The sequence below is a fragment of the Ascaphus truei genome, chromosome 8, assembly GCF_040206685.1.
Source record: "Ascaphus truei isolate aAscTru1 chromosome 8, aAscTru1.hap1, whole genome shotgun sequence".
In the NCBI taxonomy this organism is placed as follows: domain Eukaryota; kingdom Metazoa; phylum Chordata; class Amphibia; order Anura; family Ascaphidae; genus Ascaphus; species Ascaphus truei.
The window spans coordinates 76711046-76733869 of NC_134490.1; the positions used below are offsets into that span (position 1 = coordinate 76711046).

A 22824-nucleotide genomic window follows, 5' to 3' on the forward strand; every position below is an offset into this window, starting at 1 on the left:
TCCAAAAATTGTAAGCAGCCAAACCTTTGCAATGCGCATTGTTAGATTTGTTTAGGAAAGCTAGTTAGACTGTTACATTTTAGTTTAATGACAGACTGTGTGGGATTTCACATGCACAGGTTGAAAACCACTGGTCCATAGAATTATCAGCTTCTATCTTTGTTTTGTTCCTCATGTTGTTTTCTCTCAAACATGATCGACTTTTTCCAAATCCATGAGTGTGAGCACTTTTTCTATTGGTGTTTAGGTTCCAAAATGATCAAGTGGCGTTATTTTGCAAAACTGGGAAAGATACTTGGGATCGGTAGGAAAATCAAAACTTGCATGTTTAATTCTATTCAACCTAAAGTCCTGTTTGCTTTCTGTGTCTGCTTCTGCAGTGCTTGTAGTACACCGTTAATTTTTCAAATGTATAATAACTTGTGTAATAACCATAATAAAATAATCCAATATGTCAGAGGTTGCACTTTCCGATACATTCTTACTGTAATACACACTTCACCATAGTGTCATATTCAGTAATATGTTTTGGATCACTAACTTATTCCTACTCTTTTTTATATGTGAAATGTACAATAAAGAAAAGTAAAAGTGGCGCTAGTCCTATTAACGAAGTGCAATAAATACTTTAAGTCCCGCAGCTAGTGTCCCAGGAGGTTATTCAAACTCCTCCTTATGTAAGAATTGTAGAAAATAAAGTTGTCCTCCAGCGAGTGGTCTTATTGCTCTTTTCTTCCTTATATAGACAAAAAGACAACAACAAAAGAACACCACACACAAGTGGTATAATAGGCGTCGACAATCAATAACTTTATCTATAGAGAAGTAGAGAACTTAACACTTGCCTGTGTGTTTGTTCCCGTGGTATATACTCCTCTATGTTCCTTCTGCTGTTACCTTAAAAGGTGGAGAGAGGCATAGCATAATACTGTTTATTGAAAAAACTTTAAGAGGTGGGATAAAATGCACTTACAAATGACCAACCACATGGATTGTGGTGGTTTCTGTTGCTGCAAGTGTCCTTAAAAAGTTGTCCTTTCTGGAGGTTCTTTGCCATCACTCGTTCTCAACTCCTGACTGTCAGTTTGGGTCCACGGGAATGAGGAGCTTTCCCAGACTCGTGCACAGTCTGTTGTGCCTCCTCGTCCGTTTCTGCGCGCCACGCATGCGCAGACCTCTCTGCTGCTTGTCAGTGTTGATTGGCTGATCATCATCCTCATCACTGAGGAAGCCAAACCAGGCGAAACGCGTTTGATGTGGACATCCCCTTTTTTGGTCTCTTGGAGCCACCATGCCTGTGGAGTTTGCGGATCAGCCAATCAACACTGACAAGCAGCAGAGAGGTCTGCGCATGCGCAGAAACGGAAAAGGAGAGGCACAACAGACTGTGCAACAGGAGTTGAGAACGAGTGACAGCAAAGCACCTCCAGAAAGGACAACTTTTTAAGGACACTTGCAGCACCAGAAACCACCACAATCCATGTGGTTGGTCGTTTGTAAGTGCATTTTATCCCACCTCTCAAAGTTTTTTCAATAAACAGTGTTATGCTATGCCTCTCTCCACCTTTTAAGGTAACAGCAGAAGGAACATAGAGGAGTATATACCACGGGAACAAACACACAGGCAAGTGTTAAGTTCTCTACTTCTCTATAGATAAAGTTATTGATTGTCGACGCCTATTATACCACTTATAAGGAAGAAAAGAGCAATAAGACCACGCGCTGGAGGACAATTTTATTTTATATGTGAAATGTAAATGAAGTAGCTAGATGCATGAGTGAGGAAAGAAAAAGACCATATAGCACAAACCATGTGAGGGGGATATTAATGGATCTAGGTTGACCTCAGAGTGACCTGTCCCTTCACCATGGATTTACTGTAAATGAAAGATTCCCTCGTCACATTGCTAGACTGACTATCATGCTCGTTTCCATACAAAGGAAGTGCAGCGCACTCGCAATAAGGGTGTCTTCCATTGCGATGCAAGTACAGGTGCTATCCGGTCAACGACTTGTCTTGTAGTAATCAACCTCCAATCACGGTGAGGGACACACACTCCAAGAATCAAAATATATCACTTCTGAGCATTTTAGTATTTTTTATAATTAATTTTTAAATGCAAGATGGTGAAATAACACAAGTTTTTAGGGTATGACTGGTATAACGTAATACACAAGCCGAAGTCTCTTAAAGAGGCAATCCAAGCGCTTCTGTTTTTTTTAAATGTTTATTTTTATTTTCTTACACAGGATTAGAGTCTCCGGAGCTTAACCCCATTTTCCGCTCCGGGGACCCCCTGCTTCGGAGATCTTTACCTCTGTAAGGGGTGCCGGTAGCCACTCCAGCTGAGCTAGCTGGGGTTTAAAGCTCCCGCATCACTCGAGCCAATAGGAAGCTGAACCTGATGATGTCACAGCCCCCTATTGGCCTGCAGGGCGCTGGAGCTTTGAAACTCCGCCATTACATGATCCCTGGTATCCGAGCAGCTACTGGCACCCCCTACAGAGATAAGTATCTCTGGAAGCAGATGGTCTCTGGAGCTGAAATGAATGGGGTTCAGCTCTGAAGACCCTTTGCTTCAATAGTGTAATATATATATATATATATATATATATATATATATATATATATATATATATATATATATATATATATATATATATATATATATATATATATATATATATATATATATATATATATATATATAGTGGCAGGACGGCCTCGCGGCAGGATCAGTAAAACGCTAGACACGGTATGTAACTAACTGTAGTGGTTTATTAGCCACAAACAAATAAACTCTGGGTGCACTGAACCTTTAAGGAAACCAAATCATTGAAAATAAACACCTATTCCCTTTAGGGAAAGCTAAATATACCATAGCTTTCGCCCTCACTAACTGCATGGCCAGCTAAGCTGGTTCCCAAGCCAAAACCTGCCCTGACATATACCATAGTGTAACACAGTCTCTGCATACAATAATAAGGGTTTTGCTTATTTTAGTCCTTTTGGAGCAGACGTCCCTGCTTCAGCAGAGTCTCTCCTCCTTTCTTCCTAGGGGAACTCAGCCCCACGTTGAGCCCAGAGAAACTCCTCTGTAGGTCCTCTATACCAGCTTCCGCAGCTGGGGAGCACCCCAACTTCTCTGGGGAAAACAGTCTATCTCTCTGTCTCTCTCTCTGTCTCTCTCTCTCTCTCTCTCTGTCTCTCTCTTTGTCTCTCAGGAATCCTGCTTAATTAGCCTGCAGGTGCATGCAGATCTCCAGAAGTAGGTTAACTGGTTGAGTGCTGGACGGTACACATATCCTCCATTCCAGCCTACTGAGTCAGTGACTCTGTCACAATAGATATTAACCCGATCTTTGCCTGGCTATACTTTTTCTGAAAAGGTTGTTTATCATGTTACACCTAACAAATGTCATTTCACTATCTTGCATTTAAATATAAATTAAAAATACTAAATGCTTTTTGATGCCTGAAGTATGCATCCCTTACTGTGATTTGACATTTCATAGGTGAAAAAGTCTCTCATGGTTTGTAAAACCCCTGGGACTTGTATATCAAGATACAGGCAGATGCTAAAGTGATTTTTTTTACATCTGTTTATTAAACTAATTGTTGGCAGATATACAGGATTTATGTCACCTTACGAATGTAATTTATAAATATAAGCATATTTTAAACAAATTACATTCCCTTTAATATCTGCTGAACTACTTGTATCTTGATATACATCTCTCCTTTTTTTTAAATTCTTGCATATGTAAATCATAAGGTCTTTTTGACCTAGTAGTATTATTATTTTTTTGTATCAAAAATACACAAAATTACTGCCGTTATATATATAGAACATCAATATTCTGGCATATAATTGCAGCTTTGCACACCACATGTTTCACCAGGACCCTGAAAAAGTGTATTCATTTCTGTAACCACCTGCACTGGAATCTGAAAGTAGCTGTACGCTGCATTAATAAAAAAATCCCAATCTTTCAAAGACTAGCAATATTCCACATAATCTCATATCAATTCAAACCTGGAGCAAACAGGGGGCACAATGATTGCACCAGATGTGTCAAATATATTGTTTTGAAATGGGCCTTTTTTTTCTTGAATATATCTGGTGCAATTTGTTTCCTAGACTGACACTAGACTTTTCAAATATATACCCAGATTTGCATTAAAATATATACCCAGTTGACATTTACTTGTTGGTAATACGCAACAGGAAAATCCTACTCCTGATTGCCTAATTTGTACGAGTATTGAAGGACAGTAGATGAGGCAATAATTTTTTATCAATGGTAAATAAAAAGGCACGGGTCTGTATTCTCCCAATAAACTATTGTGCCCCTGTTTCCTAATTAACCGGTTTATATGGGTTGATCACCAGTATAAAAATAGCCTGCATAACTTTATTCATTAAAAATAAGCATTGCAGTTAGTTAAGGAGAACTAGGAATATTGCACCACATTGAGATAAACCCCAAAGAAAGCTCATTGACATTGAACCATTATTAAATATGGATCTTACACTGTAGTTGAAGTATAAATGAAATCCTGGTGGTGTCAGAATGTGTAGAGTACCCCTTCCAACTTTCAAGGCCCTTTGAGGAGTAATCTATGTTACCAAACCAGAAGACACGTGTAGACCAGAGGAGCTTAACTCCCGTCCTCAAGCCCCCCCCCCCCCCCCCCCCCCCAGCTGGTCAGGTTTTCTGTACTGTATATTCCAACTTCAGCACAGGTGGCTCAATCAGAGACTCAGTCAAAGACTAAGCTTCTGATTGAGCCACCTTTGCTGAAACAGAGACTGAGCCACCTGTGCTGAAGCAGAGACTGAGCCACCTCTATTGAAGCAAAGACTGAGCCACCTGTGTTGAGACAGGGATATCCTGAAAACTTGACCTGTTAGGGGTCTTCTGGACTGGGGTTGAGCACCCCTGATGTAGACGATTTTGGCCATAGCAAACTAGCTGTTTTTGTAGGTGAGCCAATCTAGGACAAACGCCTGATTTGACTCTCTTTACTAGTTAAAGAGCTGAATTTCTTAAAATAACTTTGTGATTATGGCCTTCTATCTGTTTCCCTGGAATTAATGGGGCATATACTCCTCGTCTTGGTTTAAGATACTAATTTGCCTCTCACAAAAGTAGTACTGTATTTATTGCAGCAGTTTGCATTCTTTAATACACGTTATTGTATAAATATAAGTAAGGCTTTATCAACTTTCCACAGCTATTAAACAGATCCTAACTTACATTATGAAGCGACCATTACATATGGAAGAGAAGTGGTTTACCCGGCTTAGTGCTTATGCATTAAGGCAAATCCAACGTATATATTAACATATGGGATTGCATATTTAAATCATACAAAATACTAAAACCACATTAAAATGTATTCTCCAAATTGAATGATTAAGGTGCTAGTTAATGATGATCCTGTTGTAGCACAAATATAATTGAAATTTCTCATTACTTTGTGTTTGATAGAATTAACTTGGTGCTGTATGGTAAATGTGTCATTTCCCATTAATTCTGTGACGATGCTTCATGTATTAAGGAATAATACTTTCTCATAACTGGATAATAGTGATCATATTATAAGTTTATGTGCATTATACTGCTTTCTCTGTGTTATTTTCACGTGCTTGTTCCTCTCTCTATTTGTATCTATCATTACCAAACAGTAGTCCTTGCTTTATGCTTGCGTTTATTTTCGCCGAATGGTTTGCTACTGTTGGATCATAATGGTAATGTCTGTTTACAGAATAACAAATAAAGGTCCACCCAGCGTGCCACGAAGAGACTATGCATCAGGTAAGTACAAGATATTGTGTGTGTGTGTGTGTGTTGAATAAAACGGAAATAGCCGCGTTAGACCAGTTGCGATAGTGCAGAATATCGGAGTACTTCAGTATTAGGTGTCACCTATGATCTGAGGGTTGCCATACTCCAAGGTAATCTTAGAACACTGAAAGAGAGACAGTTGCATGAATACAAATGTATGCAACTGTTCGGGACACTTAGCGATGGCCTGAACCGAGACAGAAGTTTTATGAGTCACTACTGACACGAGAGAACTCTCTTCCCATGAGTGCTAAGGGCCATGTCTATATATACTGATATATATATATAGCTATAGCTATAGCTGTATGCTCATTTGCTGTGTAGGGTTTTTGTCACTTTTTTTACCCACCATAACTTAACTAAGTATGGTAAAATCTATCCCTTGCTTCATTTTTGCATAGCCAGTATAACCAACCCCACACTGAGGAGACCCATTATGGTCGAAACAGTCTGTCTGTGGGTGGGTTTGCTGGCTATGCATCCTAACCCGGCTGTGCTCAAAGCTGTGACCATGCAGCAAGCTTAAGCCTATAGGGAACCATGTTTATGGTTTTGAATCAAAAGGTGGCACTGTGTGCTCATTTGCATGTTATTTCCCAGAATCCCTTGCTGCAGTGGAAGTGCTGTGTGCTGGGTTATAATGGTGAAAGGTGGGGTTGTAGGCCTGTCTAAGACATGCAAATGAGCATACAGTAATATTTCCATTTGATATATATATAAATATATATATATATTTATACTTAGTTAAGTTATGGTGAGTAAAATAAGTGACAAAAACCCTCCACAGCAAAGCATATAGCAAATGGAAATATTACTGTATGCTCATTTGCATGTCTAAGACATGCAAATGAGCATACAGTAATATTTCCATTATATATATATATATATATATATATATATATTCGTCCGGACAAAGCCAGGGTGCGATACGTACGTCGGGGTTGTGTTTGTTTGCACTCCCCCTGGACCCACAACACTTCAGTGTGAACCCCTGCTGGACACCCCAATCTGCAACCTATACCATTCCAGGACTTTTTTTGCTCTGCAAAAATATGATCACTTGCAAGTATACTCTGCATTTGCTTTTTGCTTGTGGTTTTCAGGCTTTGTACTGCCTTATTGTGGCTGATTGAGTGGTTAACTGAGTGCTACTGCATTAGGGGTTAAATCCTTTGTCAGCAGTTATTTGGTCACAACATTCAGCTTCCTTACATAGAATTCCTTACTGACCGGCAGGTCTACACATTGCTTAGCAGGTTAAACATTTGTTTTTCTTGCTCTGCACATCATATATGGTTTATGTGTGTTCCATATACCATATTACATTATAGTAATCTCATTCTATGTTTAGGTTAGACTTCATGGTGTAGGGATACCTTGGGGACTGTTTTATCTCATTTTGTGTAATTCATGTTTCTTTAATAAATCAATTTATATATCACCTTTGCTTGAGTGCTTTTACAGGGACCCTTTTCTCTTTCTTTGCTGGCATTCATTTATACTTGTCCCTAGCACCGTCATTAGGCTGTTATTTTCATCAGTGTACCTACTTTTGATTTGAGCAAGTTTGTATTATTTATCTAGTTAATTGCAGGCTTTAATTGTGTTGTTTTCAATATATTTATTTAAAAAATCAGCAACCCATAAGAATGTGCACTTACAGGATTTAATCTTCAATTGGGACTATTTTTCTCTCTGGATTTTTGTTTGAGTGGAACATTTATTTTTGGACTTTTTCCCTTGTTCACATATCACGTTATGATTTGTAGATATTATTAGGTTATATTGTGGTTAATAATTCCATTTTACATTTTTTAATTTTATTAATGTAATTCAATTTTAGTGTTATTTTATATCCTCTTTAGCGCTACTTAATTTTTGTGTTGTTTTTGTTATATATATAACAAAAACAACACAAAAATTAAGTAGCGCTAAAGAGGATATAAAATAACACTAAAATTGAATTACATTAATAAAATTAAAAAATGTAAAATGGAATTATTAACCACAATATAACCTAATAATATCTATATATACACAGTGGTCGACAAATCACCAAAAAATCTACTCGCCGAACAAAAAAAATCTACTCGCCACCTAGTACCACACGTGTGCTGCTTGGGCCAATAGGAGCTCGCCACGATGTTACATCCACTCGCCCGGGGTGTGCAAATGTATAGGTTTGTCTAACACTGTATATATTTATTTATTTATTTATAAAATATTCTACCAGGAAGTAATACATTGAGAGTTACCTCTCATTTTCAAGTATGTCCTGGGCACAGAGTAAAACAAATAATACATGGTTACAAATACAGTTACATAAATGAACAGGGTATACATTATATACAAGACATTGTATGCACAGTTAAAGAAAATATATATTATGGGCGTATGAAACAGTTACAGACCAGATTAAAGTGTGAGACAGCCTTAGATTTGAAAGAACTTAAACTGGTGGTGGATGTGAGAGTCTCTGGTAGGTTGTTCCAGTTTTGGGGTGCATGGTAGGAGAAGGAGGAACGTCCGGATACTTTGTTGAGCCTTGGGACCATGAACAGTATTTTGGAGTCTGATCTCAGATGATAAGTGCTGCAAGTGGTAGGGGTGAGGAGCTTGTTCAGATAGCTGGGTAGCTTGCCCATGAAGAATTTAAAGGTAAGACAGGAAAGGTGAACTTTGCGCCTAGACTCTAGTATTGACCAATCTAGTTCTTTGAGCATATCGCAGTGATGTGTGTTGTAGTTGCATTGGAGAACAAAACGACAAATTGAATTGTAGAGGGTGTCAAGTTTGCCAAGGTGGGTTTGAGGTGCTGAGCCATATACTATGTCTCCATAGTCAATAATTGGCATTAGCATCTGCTGTGCGATACGCTTTCTGACCAGGAGACTTAGGGAGGATTTGTTCCTGTAAAGTACCCCTAGTTTGGCATAGGTCTTGGTTGTCAGGGTATCAATGTGCATCCCGAATGTTAAGTGGGAGTCAAACCATAAGCCCAGGTATTTAAAACTAGTGACAGGGTTTAGGGTGGTGTTAGCGTTGGTTCTAATCAGGAGCTCAGTCACTGGAAGCTTTAAAAATTTAGTCTTGGTCCCAAACACCATTGTTACAGTCTTGTCAGTGTTTAAAAACAGTTTGTTTTGGGAAATCCAGTTTACGAGTCTCAAAAAGTCAGACTGAAGTATGTGTTGAAGGTCAGAGAGGCTCTGGCTGTGTGCATATAGGATTGTGTCGTCTGCATACATGTGTATTGAGGCTTCCTGACAAGCTGTGGGAAGATCATTAATGAACACTGAGAAGAGTAGGGGCCCCAGAACAGAGCCTTGCGGGACACCACAGGTGATATCCAGGGGGTTGGAGTTAGAGCCTGAGATGGACACATGTTGGGATCTTCCTGATAGGTAGGACTGAAACCAGTTTAAAGCATGCTTCCCTATTCCAGAGCTCTGGAGTTTGTTAAGCAGGATAGCATGATCAACTGTGTCAAAAGCCTTTGCAAAATCTAGGAATACTGCACCAGTGAGTTGTCCCCGTTCCATTCCACACTGGATTTCATTGCAAACTTTATATATATATATATATATATATATATATATATATATATATATATATATATATATATATATATATTTATATATATATATATATACATACACCCACACACGTACAAATGTGTGTATGTTGATGTACAGCCCAACCATCCCTTATTCTCACCTTCCTTGTCACAGTTTTATTACCCTTCCAGTGTCTTCAAACACCCCTTTCTCACCCCACCTCATCTACGTTTGTTTTGTTTGCTTTTTCTTTCCCTTTTTTTCTTTTCTAATCTCTGTTTAAAACACAATGTAGAATCCTTTGTAAATCAGTATTGCAGACCTGAGGTGAGGATGAGGAAGATGAGGAAGAGAGAAAAACTCTCCAAAGTTTGTCTTACTACATCAATGTAGTCCAAATTAAAAAAGTGTCACCTAGTACTGAAGTGCTCATTTATTGTGTGTGTGTGTGTGTGTGTGTGTGTGTGTGTGTGTGTGTGTGTGTGTTTTGTATTGTGTGTGTACTGTGTGTGTGTACTGTGTGTGTGTGTGTGTGTGTGTGTGTGTGTACTGTGTGTGTATATATATATATATATATATATATATATATATATATATATATATATATATATATATATATATATATATATATATATATATATATATAATATTTTTTTTAAAATTAGTGTTTTTATTAACTCCTTCAATTAACACATTTTAATAGTGATTGGTATTCACTGTATATCAATAGAGTGATTTAAAGTTAATTACAATCAATTGTACATATAATGAACATTTCAACCATGAAAATAAAGAGAATATATATTTATTTTTCACAATAACAACGAGTTCATCATAAATAAATAAATGCCACCTAGATTTTAGCATTGTGAAAAGTAATTAATAGTTTTGTGTAACATATTGGCTGATCAGATAATGATGATGATGATGATGATGTGTTATGCTAGTCCCTTTCATAAAAAATATAATTTTACTATAACAGTTGTAGTATTTTATTTCTGTTTTATGGACTGAACTTGCAACTTGGCAAAGGATCATAGCTAGCTAGGAAAACGAACCCCCCACATTATCGTATTATAATTATAACGCTTTCTATTTGGTGTCATAGGTCGGTTTGTTAATGATGGCTGTGCCTTAAATGTTTGTTATCTTCACTTTTCCTGACAAGATAACCCCATATTTGCTGGGCAAAGCAACATGTAGACATCGTAGCTAATTATAGGCAATTTGTTTAACCCTGCGCATTCACACATTTTGAGGTTACTGTATAAATTTACTTGGAGGAATTTTCCTTTTTGTGTAAACTGAAGAAAAGTCTTTAACAAAAGATATTAGATATTTAAAATGCTGTTCTTTGTTTTCCATATATTTAAAATGCACACTCAAATGCATAAGCCGTAAAATTGAAAGCTCATCACAAAGAACTCCCTTCTGTTGCCACTCTGATCCCGCACCCATCCTCCGATTCTCGATGCCCGATTGGGATGGTCTCAGGAACGCCGGTGGTGTAACGCCACGATTGGATGATCAGGGCAATAACTTGAATCTGTTGTGGGGCCGGGTGGGAGTGGGATCTGATACATCATGGGACCGTGAGGCTGAATTTGAAATTGTGGGACATTCTAAACTTTGAGAATGTTTTGGCGTCTACGTACTAAGGCAATTTTGGAGCATTCGATCCAAAGTGTCATCTTGATTTTGGACCTCTTGACGTCAAGTGTGTGTATGTCATTGCTTCATTTTTTACCAAATGTGTGTCCGATTTGCAATTTATGTCGTGTCAAAAGGAGTAGTGAGGGAGTAGTTACATATTATAATGAGATGTATCATACTTTGTGCCTCTGTGAGTCTTTTTTTCTCTCTTCAGTCTCCATCTCAAAAAGTCCAACCGGTCTCGGGTGGTGTAAACCTTCTTGGTTAAAAATCCCACTAGATTTAATAATCTGGAGTAGCAAATTTGTTACATATGATGCACCTTGGAGCAGAATATTGTGTAGGGCATCAGAACATGTTTCCTTATGCCCTAGTAGACCCACGTTTTTTTTTTCATTTTCATATTTTTGGGGCGTATTTCAGCTGCATCCATTATCACATATACTTTATGTACACACACCTTTTGCTTTAAATAGATTTTATGCACAGCATACTGGCAATCAAAATACAGGTTGGTAGTATGTTAAAGTTAGAAGCACTCCACTTATAGTAATACTGTACATCAAATTACTCTGAGCTGTACAGTTTGACAATATCAGAGTGATTAATAATATAATTGTGAGATAGGGCAAGTTGTAGTTAATCTGATGAGTTTTGTACAGCCAGATAGTAGGATTCTGACAAAATAAAATGCTTCATACCCATGTCTCTATCTGGTATCGTTTTGTTTAGGTAATCCAGGCGATGAGGAGGAGCAGTGGTCAGATGACTTTGTAAGTGTTTTACTATTTCTAGTCTATATAGTAAATGCTGATACAGAAAAGAGAAGTGAGACCAAATGTACCGGCCCACAGCACTGAAACATATACTGCTTTTTATTTGTGCAGGACAGCGATTATGAAAATGCCGATGAACAATCTGATTCCGAGACCTACGTTGTCCCTTCAGAAGATGGGGGTGATGACAATTATGAACCTCCACCGACAGAGCAAGAAAATATTATCCCTAAAGCATTCAGTTTCTCTGCTAGTGATGGGGCATATGCAGGTACCACTACACTACTACAAATACAATTATATCCAGACTTAAGTAATAATGAATGCAATATACTAGATACAGTGTGTGTGTGTGTGTGTGTGTGTGTGTGTGTGTGTGTGTGTGTGTGTGTGTGTGTGTGTGTGTGTGTGTGTGTGTGTGTGCCTCAAAGTTATAATTCAATTAAAAAAAACTTTACTTTGATTTGTAGGAGAGAGTGACCCTTTAAAAATCCTTGAAAATCCAAGAGGTTTAAAACAGCCCTGAGTCTTACTACAGCTGCTTTCGTTTGACCAATTCCAATGCAAAGCAACTAAAAGCAAAAAGAAGAGTGCATGGTCCATAGTAAAGTACCATGTTAATACATTATTCTAAAAATAATACAATATTGCACTCGCAAGGGTACGATTAAAATCCCGTTGAAAGCAGGATTTCCCTTTTCTGCTGAGGTATACTCTGCAAGCAATGCTCATAGCTGTGATCAGACTGCAAGGAGGATTCCTTGGGCTGCGCTTATAGTAAGCGCCGCACGACGGAGCAACGGCTTGGTCGCGATCGCTGGAAGTCCTCTTTATTTGATTTTTCCAGCGACCGCAGTCGGACGTCGCGTCGCTGTCACCGGCACTATAAGCGCAGCCTTAGGCACACTAGGTTATTTCCGGATTCACAGTTCTTTCCATGTCCGGGCTCTCAATATTGTCCTCCGCATGGTGCAGTGCTCGGCACTTGTGCTTCAGAGTCCAACCTTCCACGTTTCATCATCGAAATGACTTCATCAGAGGGTGTGATCTCGCAAGTTACTATGCAGAGTACAACTCGGCAGAGACTGGAAGTCCTGCTTTAAAGGCGATTTTAATTGCACCTTTGTGAATGCAATATTTTATTATTTTTATAATGTATTAAAATGGTACTACAACAATGCTATTTATATAGTTTTAAAGAAAGGTGTGAATATGTTAATAATACATGAATTTAGTAGAGAAAGCCGTGTTAGTGCAGTTGCGATAGTGCAGAGTAAATGAGTACTTCAATATTAGGCCATACCTTTTTTTTTTATTTGGCCCAACAATTATTATTATTATTATTATTATTATTATTATTATTATTATAAGACCACTTTCAATAGTTCTCCTCGCTTCCTCCGGTCAGCAATACTGATTAACAAAGATTCCATGAATTAAACACAGGTGTAAAAAAAAAAAAAAAAAAGATAACTGTCCAAGGCAGATGAGTAGGAAAGGCAAAGAGAATAGTAAATACAAAAAACACATGGCAATAAATGGATGAAAGGGACAGTGAGATATAGGACAAAGCATCCATCAGCAGTGTGCAGGGGAGGGGGGAGGAAGAGGGGGGGGAGGAAGAGGGGGGAGGGGGGGAGGAAGAGGGGGGAAGGGGGTTGATATGTAAAATTTACAGAGAGGGAGTAACATTACAAACAATTCTAATGGTGTGTAGGAAACCCAATAATCAGCATTAAGTCCCTTTCTTTTAGTGTCAAAGAGCATTATCATTTTGAATTCAAATGTTTTCCGTTCTTGAGTGCTTTTATACTTTCTGTTGAGGATTTTGATGTGTTTTAAATAATGTATTAAGTGATCTGGCTGTGAGAAGTCGTATCCCACTGGAGTGCAGTACCTTCCTTCTGCATGGTGTGTTATTGTGTGTCTGTGTAGGTTCCTTCTGGTTTGATGTTTTGGGCTGGTTTCACCAATGTACAGTAGCATCCTAGGCCACATTTTCTGCATGGAATCATATATACCACATTCCTGGATGTGCAGCAGAATGATCCTTTAACAATACACATATTTATTTTTTAAGGAAGGGAGGACTGCTTGAAAGCTTATTTAAAAAACCTGGAACTTAAATGGTTGCTCCTAAGGAGAACTTTTTGTCAAATTCTGATTAATGATCAGCAATGACTAAAATACAAAAACAAAAACCACTGTAGAATAAACAATCAGTATGCACAATATACATACAGATTTTAAGAATGCAGCTATCCAAGTTTCGGGTGCATTTCATTGAAGTGTAAGTGGACCTCAGAACCTGGATCTTAAAACATCTGTTGGACAATAAATTCACCATTTTTGCATGCCAGCCAATTAACTCCGATTCAACAGTGTGGTGATAATTGCGACAGATCTTTGTTCCCATTTTACTCTGTCAAAGCTGATAACAGATCGGTAGATGGGAAAAGAAAGCCAGCACTGGATCATTATCACATTGTTGACATATAGTTATTTGTGAGCTATGGGTGTTAAGTTCTAATAGTGTCCATCAGGGCACTAACGCGCGGAAGCGCTCATTGACTTTAATGGGAGTTTCAGTACGATGGTCCCCACTCTGTCTTTACCCATCCAATTGGTGGGGTTTTTTTCCTGACCTATGAGGCCCTTCCCAGCTTCTAGTGAAATATACGTAGGAGCAGGAATAATCAATGTCATGTTGGACATTTCATCAGATGGATTTGAAAACCTTTCCTCAAGAAGAGCCATCATCCTTACAATCCACAGTCATTTTGCCTTACATCTTCCAGGTCATGATGAGTTCAGTTATAAATTATGTCTACATTTTATATTTGTATTCTTTGAATGCACTTTACAGTGTACATTTTATATTTGTATTCTTTGGATGCACTTTGCAGTGTACATTTTATTTTAAACGTGAGAAGGACAAGAAAAAGTAATCTATAAACAAGAGTCTGGAACCTGAAACAATATTGGACAAATACAGGTCCCTCTACAGATGTAGCTAAGCAAACTGTCTTCGGTGCTGCTGCCACCCGTGGTCACGCAGAGAACTAACGCAATACATCGCGGCAGGCACGGTCTCCGGCACCGCAGACTTTTGCTTCTTTGGGCGCCGGAGACAGTGAGTCTTGCTACATCTGTATGCACTGTCACCTAATCCTTCTGTGGGAGAATCTGTGAAACCTGTTAAGACCAGCTACAATTATTTTGTCGACGTTGTATTTATTGAATTTGAGCTGAATGACAGTAGGGAATGAGCACCCTACTTCTAAGAACAATGACTTTCAGAGGTTGCGAAGTACATCGAATAATTCTACAGTGTTGGTATTCAAAGGGACAAGACCATTAACATCAAACGTGACATGCTGCGTGAATGACTTATTCTGCACATAGGTGAATTGTTATTCTCTTAAACAGATAAACATGGAAGCAGACAACTACCTAGTGTACCAAGTCGACCACTACCTAAACCCAAGCAGCCTTTGCCCAGGCCCGCCCAACTATTGCCTAAACCTACCCCACTACCCACGTCAAGCCAAACATTGCCCAAGGCCACACCAAACAAGCCTTTACCAAAGCCACAATTCATTCCCAGATCTCAAGCAATGTCACAAGCCCAATCTGCAATCAACAAGCAAGTGGGCTCATTGAAGCAACAGTGTAATGATGAGGTAATTTTTTTTTTTTAAATTAAATCAACTGTGCTTTATACATTTAGTATGTATTGTTTCATGTTATATTAACGAGGTGAAGTCCTGCTTATCAGAAATCCATTATTATTTAATCGTTTAAACTATTTACCCTGTAGTTATAGAATTTATATATTGATATATATACTGAATGTAGTTGCAGTGTCTCCACGTAATCCATTGCAATTAATTACTAGTCTAATGGTCTAGAAATTGTCTACATGAAATATACCAATGATTCCCACTAGGGATTCATGGGGTTTCTGCAAGGGGTTTGCAAAAATGATTTTAATGGTGGGTCCCAGGCAGTATAGTGAATTCCTGAGCCCGTGTGGGGACTGCACACTTGGTAAATCCCAAACTGCACCTTAGCGTTGGCGGTACAGCTGTCAATTACAGCAGACGTTTCCAAAGTTGCTTCCCACAATGCTTTTCATGCAGAGCGGCAAGGCATTGTCGGCCATGACATTGGAAGCTCCTGCAGTAACGTCAGCTGGTACCACCCATGCAGTCTGCACCGTGTGGTGTCTTATTAAGCATATGTTCCCACCATGAGCCCAGGACAAAATACTGCATGGGATCGGTCAAACCGTTTTGTTATGAGTAGGCAATAAGATTTATTAATTAAGGGTTCGCTGGAAAAATATTTTCTTGCAGGAGGTGCACGGTTAATTGTTTGCTGTGTATTAGAATGGGTAAAGCGCACGCACTATCCGCTGACCACTGACGATGGGAGTGAGCCGGTGAGCAGTAGAGATGAGAACAGGCTACGGTTCTTTTTTTTACGACCGTTTACTGACTAGGGATCGATTTTTAGCAATCTTTAGGTGATCACACCTGGTGAAAAATGACAAGTCACCAAGATCCACCAACTGCAAATATCTTACAGGAGCATTCCAAGTGAATGAAATTGGCGCGAAACCATACTTTTTAAACCCCTATTGGGGTCTTTCATTTTTTGTTATTTTTTTGGAGGGGGGGTAGGGCATAGTTTGGCGAATGCAAATAGCATTTTGACAAATGTTTGCAGCTGGGCAAATAATGCAAATCATCAAAAAGGAACATAAGTCACCCAAACTGGAACATATTCCTACATCTCTACTACTGACCAGTGTGAACTGATTTAGCTCTGTGAATTCATTGCAGCTTAACCTTGGGGTAACCAAGCTAAATTTTGCTAAACCACCCTGGATGTTTGTGGGAGTACAATACGTCACACGCCATGCTACAAACTCATTCATTTAATAAGTTAGAAGACGGCTGTTACTGGAATGAGCTGATGGCACATGAAGTGTCACAGCGTCACCCATAACCTCTTTGGTGCCAGCGGGGTCCGCAAGGAATTAATGTAAGAAAGCATTGCCCCTAAAAAAAAACTTTTGAGAAAACACAGAAAATCTAAACTCTTGTTTTCTTTACTTATATTCCCATTCCAGGACTCTCCGAATTTACAAAATAAGCATAAAATTGATCAAGCATCATAGCTATAATTATTCACCTTTATTCTTCATGCTAAACATGTTCTTGTACAAAAAGGAATATTAGGAAATGCCAGATCAATGACCGTGTAAGTGCTATAGGCACACATGAAACATTGTGAGAGGGAGACCCTAAAAGAGTTTCAAATCTAAGATGTATAGTCCGAGACAAAACTATTAGGGTTTCACTGAAGTGCTCCTGTACTGTAAGTGCAGATACTGTCACCAAGGAGAGGCTAGTGTTCTTTCTCTGAGAGGATGAAGGTCATTATACAAGTGGGTTTTATTTCATGTATGAAGGTCTTATTCACCTTAGTAGTTACCGACTTTATTTCAGGATGATTACATTGTGCCAGAAGAAGAAGAAGAAGATGATAATTATATCGAACCTACACAGGATCCGCCTTTACGTAAGATTTTGGAACCCGGTAATTGAAAGTGACTGCAATGTAACAATATAACCAATTCATTTTTCTTTATAACGTGTCTGTGTGTCTGTGTGTGTGTGTGTGTGTGTGTGTGTGTGTGTGTGTGTGTGTGTGTGTGTGTGTGTGTGTGTGTGTGTGTGTGTGTGTGTGTGTGTGTGTGTGTGTGTGTGTATATAATACATATATTAGACAAACAGGATTCTGGGAGAGAACAAATGGCAACACTAGCGTTTCTGTGATACAGTGACACAATCCTTAACACAAAAATTGCTACAAAATCTGTAGATATTTGAGATGTGTTTAGAAAAGCAATAGAATAGTACAGGGGTGCACAAACTTTTCTTGCTGTGCCACCCTTGCCTGCTCTCCTCCGTTGTCGCGCCCCCCCCCCCCCCCCACTTACCTCGGTGCGGCGTCAAATGATGCCGCAGGGTCGTGTGACGTCTCGTGACCCGCGGCGTAATTTGCCGTCACGTTACCATGGCAACCGTGACATCACATGACCCCGCGTCCTGAAGCCGGCTGAATCTCGGTAAGTAGAGGTTGCCTCGCGGGGTCCCCCGGCATTTAATTTAAAGCCTCGGGGAAGAGTGCGGGACGTCTGTAACCCCTGCGCCCCTCAGGATAGTACATTGAAATTACCACTTTTTAAATTGCTAATCTTTGTGCCAACTGCTTTAACAACGTTATATTAAATGTCAGGGGGGGTCTACTCGCTGCTATGAAACCTCAAACATCATTAGCAATTACTGATGCTTTAGGCCAGAGGCGGCCAACTCCAGTCCTCAAACCCCCCAACAGGTCAGGTTTTCAGGATATACTAGCTTCAGCACTGGTGGCTCAGTCTTTGACTGAGCCACCTTTGCTGAAGCAGAGATATCCTTAAAACCTGACCTGGTGGGGAGGGGGGGGGGAGGGCTGGAGTTACCCTTGCTTTATGTAATTAATAAATGTTGTTGTTTTTTAAGCTCCTGCTGTGGTGAGGACGAACAAACCCCCTCCCCCAACCACTTCAAGGTTACCAAGTCATCAGTCTGCTGGTGAAGATGACCGAGGTAAGATGAGTATAGGGGGGACACAAGATAACCAAAGCTCAAAGCAAACATGCCTAGAAGAGAACTTTAGGAAAACTGAGAATGATTATACAGATTCTTTGTTCCAATAATTATGGTTCTGGTTATCGACACAGGTTTAATTCCGTTCCAAATATCCTTTTATCCCTGAGGCAGTTTACAATAGCCAGATGCAGTTAGTACAGCCATTTGCCAACGGAGAACAGACGTGGGTATTGTACCTCTGGTCTGTTCTGACGCATCTATTCTCAGACAGGATTCATATAGTAATTCCTATCTTTGAAATTAACCTATGCATAACTTGTTAGCATGAAACAATAATACAATTAAACAATCCTTGGAACAGTCTGGGCAAAAAGCCTGTAGTCTTATCTTGGCCTTGGACAGACTTAATCTTGTACCCAAAATGTACTATCAACAATTCACTTGTTCTAACTTTTCTTGGGAATAAGTTTCCCTTAAATGTGTTTTTTTCTTTCTAACATCCCACAATCAGTTTGTACAAACTAACACTGCAGAATAGAGTCTGAGTAACACAATGGATACAAAGAGACAGCATGGATTCCCAATCACTTGAATTCCATTCACACCTCCATTATTACCTAGGTCAGGGGAGCTCAACCCCAGTCCTCAATACCCGCCAGCAGGACAGGTTTTAAGGATATTCCAGCTTCAGTACAGATGACTCGATGGCTCAGTCGAAGATTGTGCCCTCCAGGGTTAAAATATGCAACGTCATCCATCGTGATTTGTTATTGGCGCCAATGAAGCGGGACCTTCTAAACCTGCATGAAGAAGCGGCAGAGGCTGGCTGGCAAATTTTAGCCCGGTGGGCAAGTCCAACCAGGAACAAGACAGCCCACACACCAAACAGATGCACGCTACACACCATGCGATAAGCAAGTTCTGAGATATATATATATATATCGACAAGCCGGCTCGCCCGTGGCGAGTTGAAATTATCAGCTGACGAGTTTGGAAGCAGGACGGTGTGCGGTGGTGGCAGGAGGACTGAGGAGAACCATGGCAGCAGAGGAGGAAAACAGCGTGCGGCAGGAGACAAGAGCTGCGGTCCATGTCGGCGCTGCAGGAGTAGAACAGGAGGGCTGCCGGGGAAGAGCGCGCCTCAGTGGCAGACACCAGGTCCCTGGTGTTGCCCCGGCAGTCATCCTGTGCTGCTCCTGCTGCGCTGACATGGACCGCATTTCTCGTCTCCGGCCGCACGCTGTTTTCCTCCTCTGCTCCCGTGGCTCCTCAGTCCTCTTTCGCCACGCCGCCACCTTCTCTGTTGCTCCGCTCCCGTGATCCTCCTCAGTACTCCTCTTCTGCCACTGCCCGCTGTCCTCCTCTGCTGCCCAGCTCCACCGAAGCCAGGTAGGTGAGAGGAGGGGGATGAGAAGAGGAGAGTGGGGTGAGAACAGGAGGAGTGTGGGGTGAGAACAGGAGGAGTGTGGGGTGAGAACAGGAGGAGTGTGGGGTGAGAACAGGAGGAGTGTGGGGTGAGAACAGGAGGAGAGTGGGGTGAGAACAGGAGGAGTGTGGGGTGAGAACAGGAGGAGAGTGGGGTGAGAACAGGAGGAGTGTGGGGTGAGAACAGGAGGAGTGTGGGGTGAGAACAGGAGGAGTGTGGGGTGAGAACAGGAGGAGTGTGGGGTGAGAACAGGAGGAGTGTGGGGTGAGAACAGGAGGAGTGTGGGGTGAGAACAGGAGGAGTGTGGGGTGAGAACAGGAGGAGTGTGGGGTGAGAACAGGAGGAGTGTGGGGTGAGAACAGGAGGAGAGTGGGGTGAGAACAGCAGGAGAGTGGGGTGAGAACAGCATGAGTGGGGTGAGAACAGCATGAGAGTGGGGTGAGAACAGCAGGAGAGTGGGGTGAGAACAGCAGGAGAGGGGTGAGAACAGGAGGAGAGTGGGGTGAGAACAGGAGGAGAGTGGGGTGAGAACAGGAGGAAAGTGGGATGAGAACAGGAGGAAAGTGGGATGAGAACAGGAGGAGAGTGGGATGAGAACAGGAGGAGAGTGGGATGAGAACAGGAGGAGAGTGGGATGAGAACAGGAGGAGAGTGGGGTGAGAACAGGAGGAGAGTGGGGTGAGAACAGGAGGAGAGTGGGGTGAGAACAGGAGGAGAGTGGGGTGAGAACAGGAGGAGAGTGGGGTGAGAACAGGAGGAGAGTGGGGTGAGAACAGGAGGAGAGGGGGTGAGAAGAGGAGGAGAGGGGGGTGAGAAGAGGGGGCGAAAAGAGGAGGAGGGGAAGGAGGGGGTGAGAAGAGGAGGAGGGAAAGGAGGGGGTGAGAAGAGGAGGAGGGGAAGGAGGGGTGAGAAGAGGGGGTGAGGAGGAGAGGGGTGAGAAGAGGAGGAGAGGGGGGTGAGGAGAGGGGGGTGAGGAGAGGGGGGTGAGGAGAGGGGGGTGAGGAGAGGGGGGTGAGGAGAGGGGGGTGAGGAGAGGGGGGTGAGGAGAGGGGGGTGAGGAGAGGGGGGTGAGAAGAGGAGGAGGGGAAGGAGGGGGGTGAGAAGAGGAGGGGAAGGAGGGGGGTGAGAAGAGGAGGAGGGGAAGGAGGGGGGTGAGAAGAGGAGGAGAGGGGGGTGAGAAGAGGGGGTGAGGGTGAGAAGAGGAGGAGAGGGGGGTGAGAAGAGGAGGAGAGGAAGAGGGGAAGGAGGGGGGTGAGAGAGTTCAAGTCCCTTTATTGTCTGGCGAGTAGCATTGTTTATAATTTGCCGAGTGCGAATCTATTTGCAGGACTGTTGCGCGAGCTATGGCTGCGGCCTAAGGCTGGGCCCAGTCTGCTGTCGGTTTTGGGTACAAAGCCAAGTGCCGGGCCGGCCAAAGTCACTGCAAAGCAGAGAGCGCCGGCCCACATTCCTGCAAATAGGTGCCTTCTGGCCAACCCGTCCCTGAGAACCAGGACACCTTCCGAAGTCTGTATCTCACGGAGCCAGGAGGCCCCAGAGCTGACATGAACGAGGTTCCGCTCCGGAGACCCCCTGCGTCCCACCAAAGGGGAAAAAATGGATAGGGGGGGTTGCTCCTTTGCAATGAAACATTAAAAAATGTATACATTGGCACGCATGCCATATATTTATAATGTACCGTTTGTACTTTCTACATTTTAGCACATCATGAAGCAGATCACATTCGGTTAACCCTTTGTTAATCTTGTCTAAATTACAGTAGCAGATTGTGACACAATATGCTACAAGCAGCAGAGCAGTAGTGCCACTGGCTTCGTGTACCATATACATGAATACAGAGTATAGATTGATAACAGCAGGGTACCCTCATTTTGCACTCTGAAAGACCTGTCGCCAAGACTGCCATAATACTGTCATGTAAGGCAGGGCGCTCAACTCCAGTCCTCAAGCCACCCCAACAGGTCAGGTGTTCAGGATATCACAGCTTCAGCACAGGTGGCTCAATCAAAGGCTCAGTCAAAGACTGCTTCGGCAGATACTGATGGAGCCACCTGTGCTGAAGCAGGGATATCCTGAACACCTGACCTGTTAGGTGCGGGGGGTGGGGTGGCTTGAGAACTGGAGTTGGGCACCCCTGACGTACTGTAAGGCACACTGAGAATGGACCCACACTACAGGTCAGTGAGCCCAGCTATTTCAGCTTCCACTCCATTTCCGCACCTCTTGTATTAACTGATGTTATCCCTTTCATACCTTTCTGTGGATGTTCACAGCACTGAGAAATGTATTCATACACTTTGCATTGACGTAAAGAAAATGGCTGAATTCTTTTCTGCAACGTACGAACATACTCAGTCTAGTCTCGAACTTTTGAGAATTATCTTCCACTGTACAAGAAAAAAATATCCGCATCAAATACAGAGAGAAAATCTGCAAAACAATAGAAATATAAAATGTCCGTAGGAATTTAAGCGAATGGGAATCTCTCTCCGCACAGTTGGGGGGCCTAATATTTTGTTGGTTGTTCCCCTGGTTAAATGGTGATTTTTTGCACTTAGTGCTTCTACCATATTTAGAGTCACTCTTATGAGCACAAGACAGACTATCGTTCTGATTTGACATGCAAAGGATAAATAATTCATGATATTTTAGCACCTACAAAAACATTGCTCTATAAAAAAAATAGGATTGCAAATGATTCATTCTAGTTTAAAATCAAGTCAACAGCGCCCCCCAGTGGTGTGATAACACGTGGAAAAATGTGTAAGAAAATAAAATTTAAAAAACACCTTAGTTGTATTAAATACAAATTAAATTATTCTGTAAGTGGCAGATGTTTACAAATCTATTTGAACTACTAAAGGAATTAATGTAAACATTCAACATGGTTAGGA

At 41.2% G+C, this 22824-nt stretch overlaps 1 protein-coding gene across 11 annotated transcripts in view; it reads left to right on the top strand.

Annotated features, from left to right (window-relative positions):
* The window catches only part of BLNK (B cell linker), a 183045-nt gene that overhangs the window by 131605 nt on the left and 28616 nt on the right, over positions 1-22824 (top strand). For 6 of the 11 annotated variants that reach the window (XM_075612716.1, XM_075612719.1, XM_075612720.1 and 3 more), the window contains 7 exons: positions 248-304; positions 5774-5823; positions 11796-11836; positions 11951-12110; positions 15269-15522; positions 17356-17446; positions 18415-18501. In XM_075612716.1, coding sequence (XP_075468831.1) covers positions 248-304; positions 5774-5823; positions 11796-11836; positions 11951-12110; positions 15269-15522; positions 17356-17446; positions 18415-18501 — 740 coding nt within the window. The remainder of the gene's footprint in view (positions 1-247; positions 305-5773; positions 5824-11795; positions 11837-11950; positions 12111-15268; positions 15523-17355; positions 17447-18414; positions 18502-22824) is intronic. The other 5 variants (XM_075612722.1, XM_075612726.1, XM_075612725.1 and 2 more) reach the window with 3 other exon arrangements.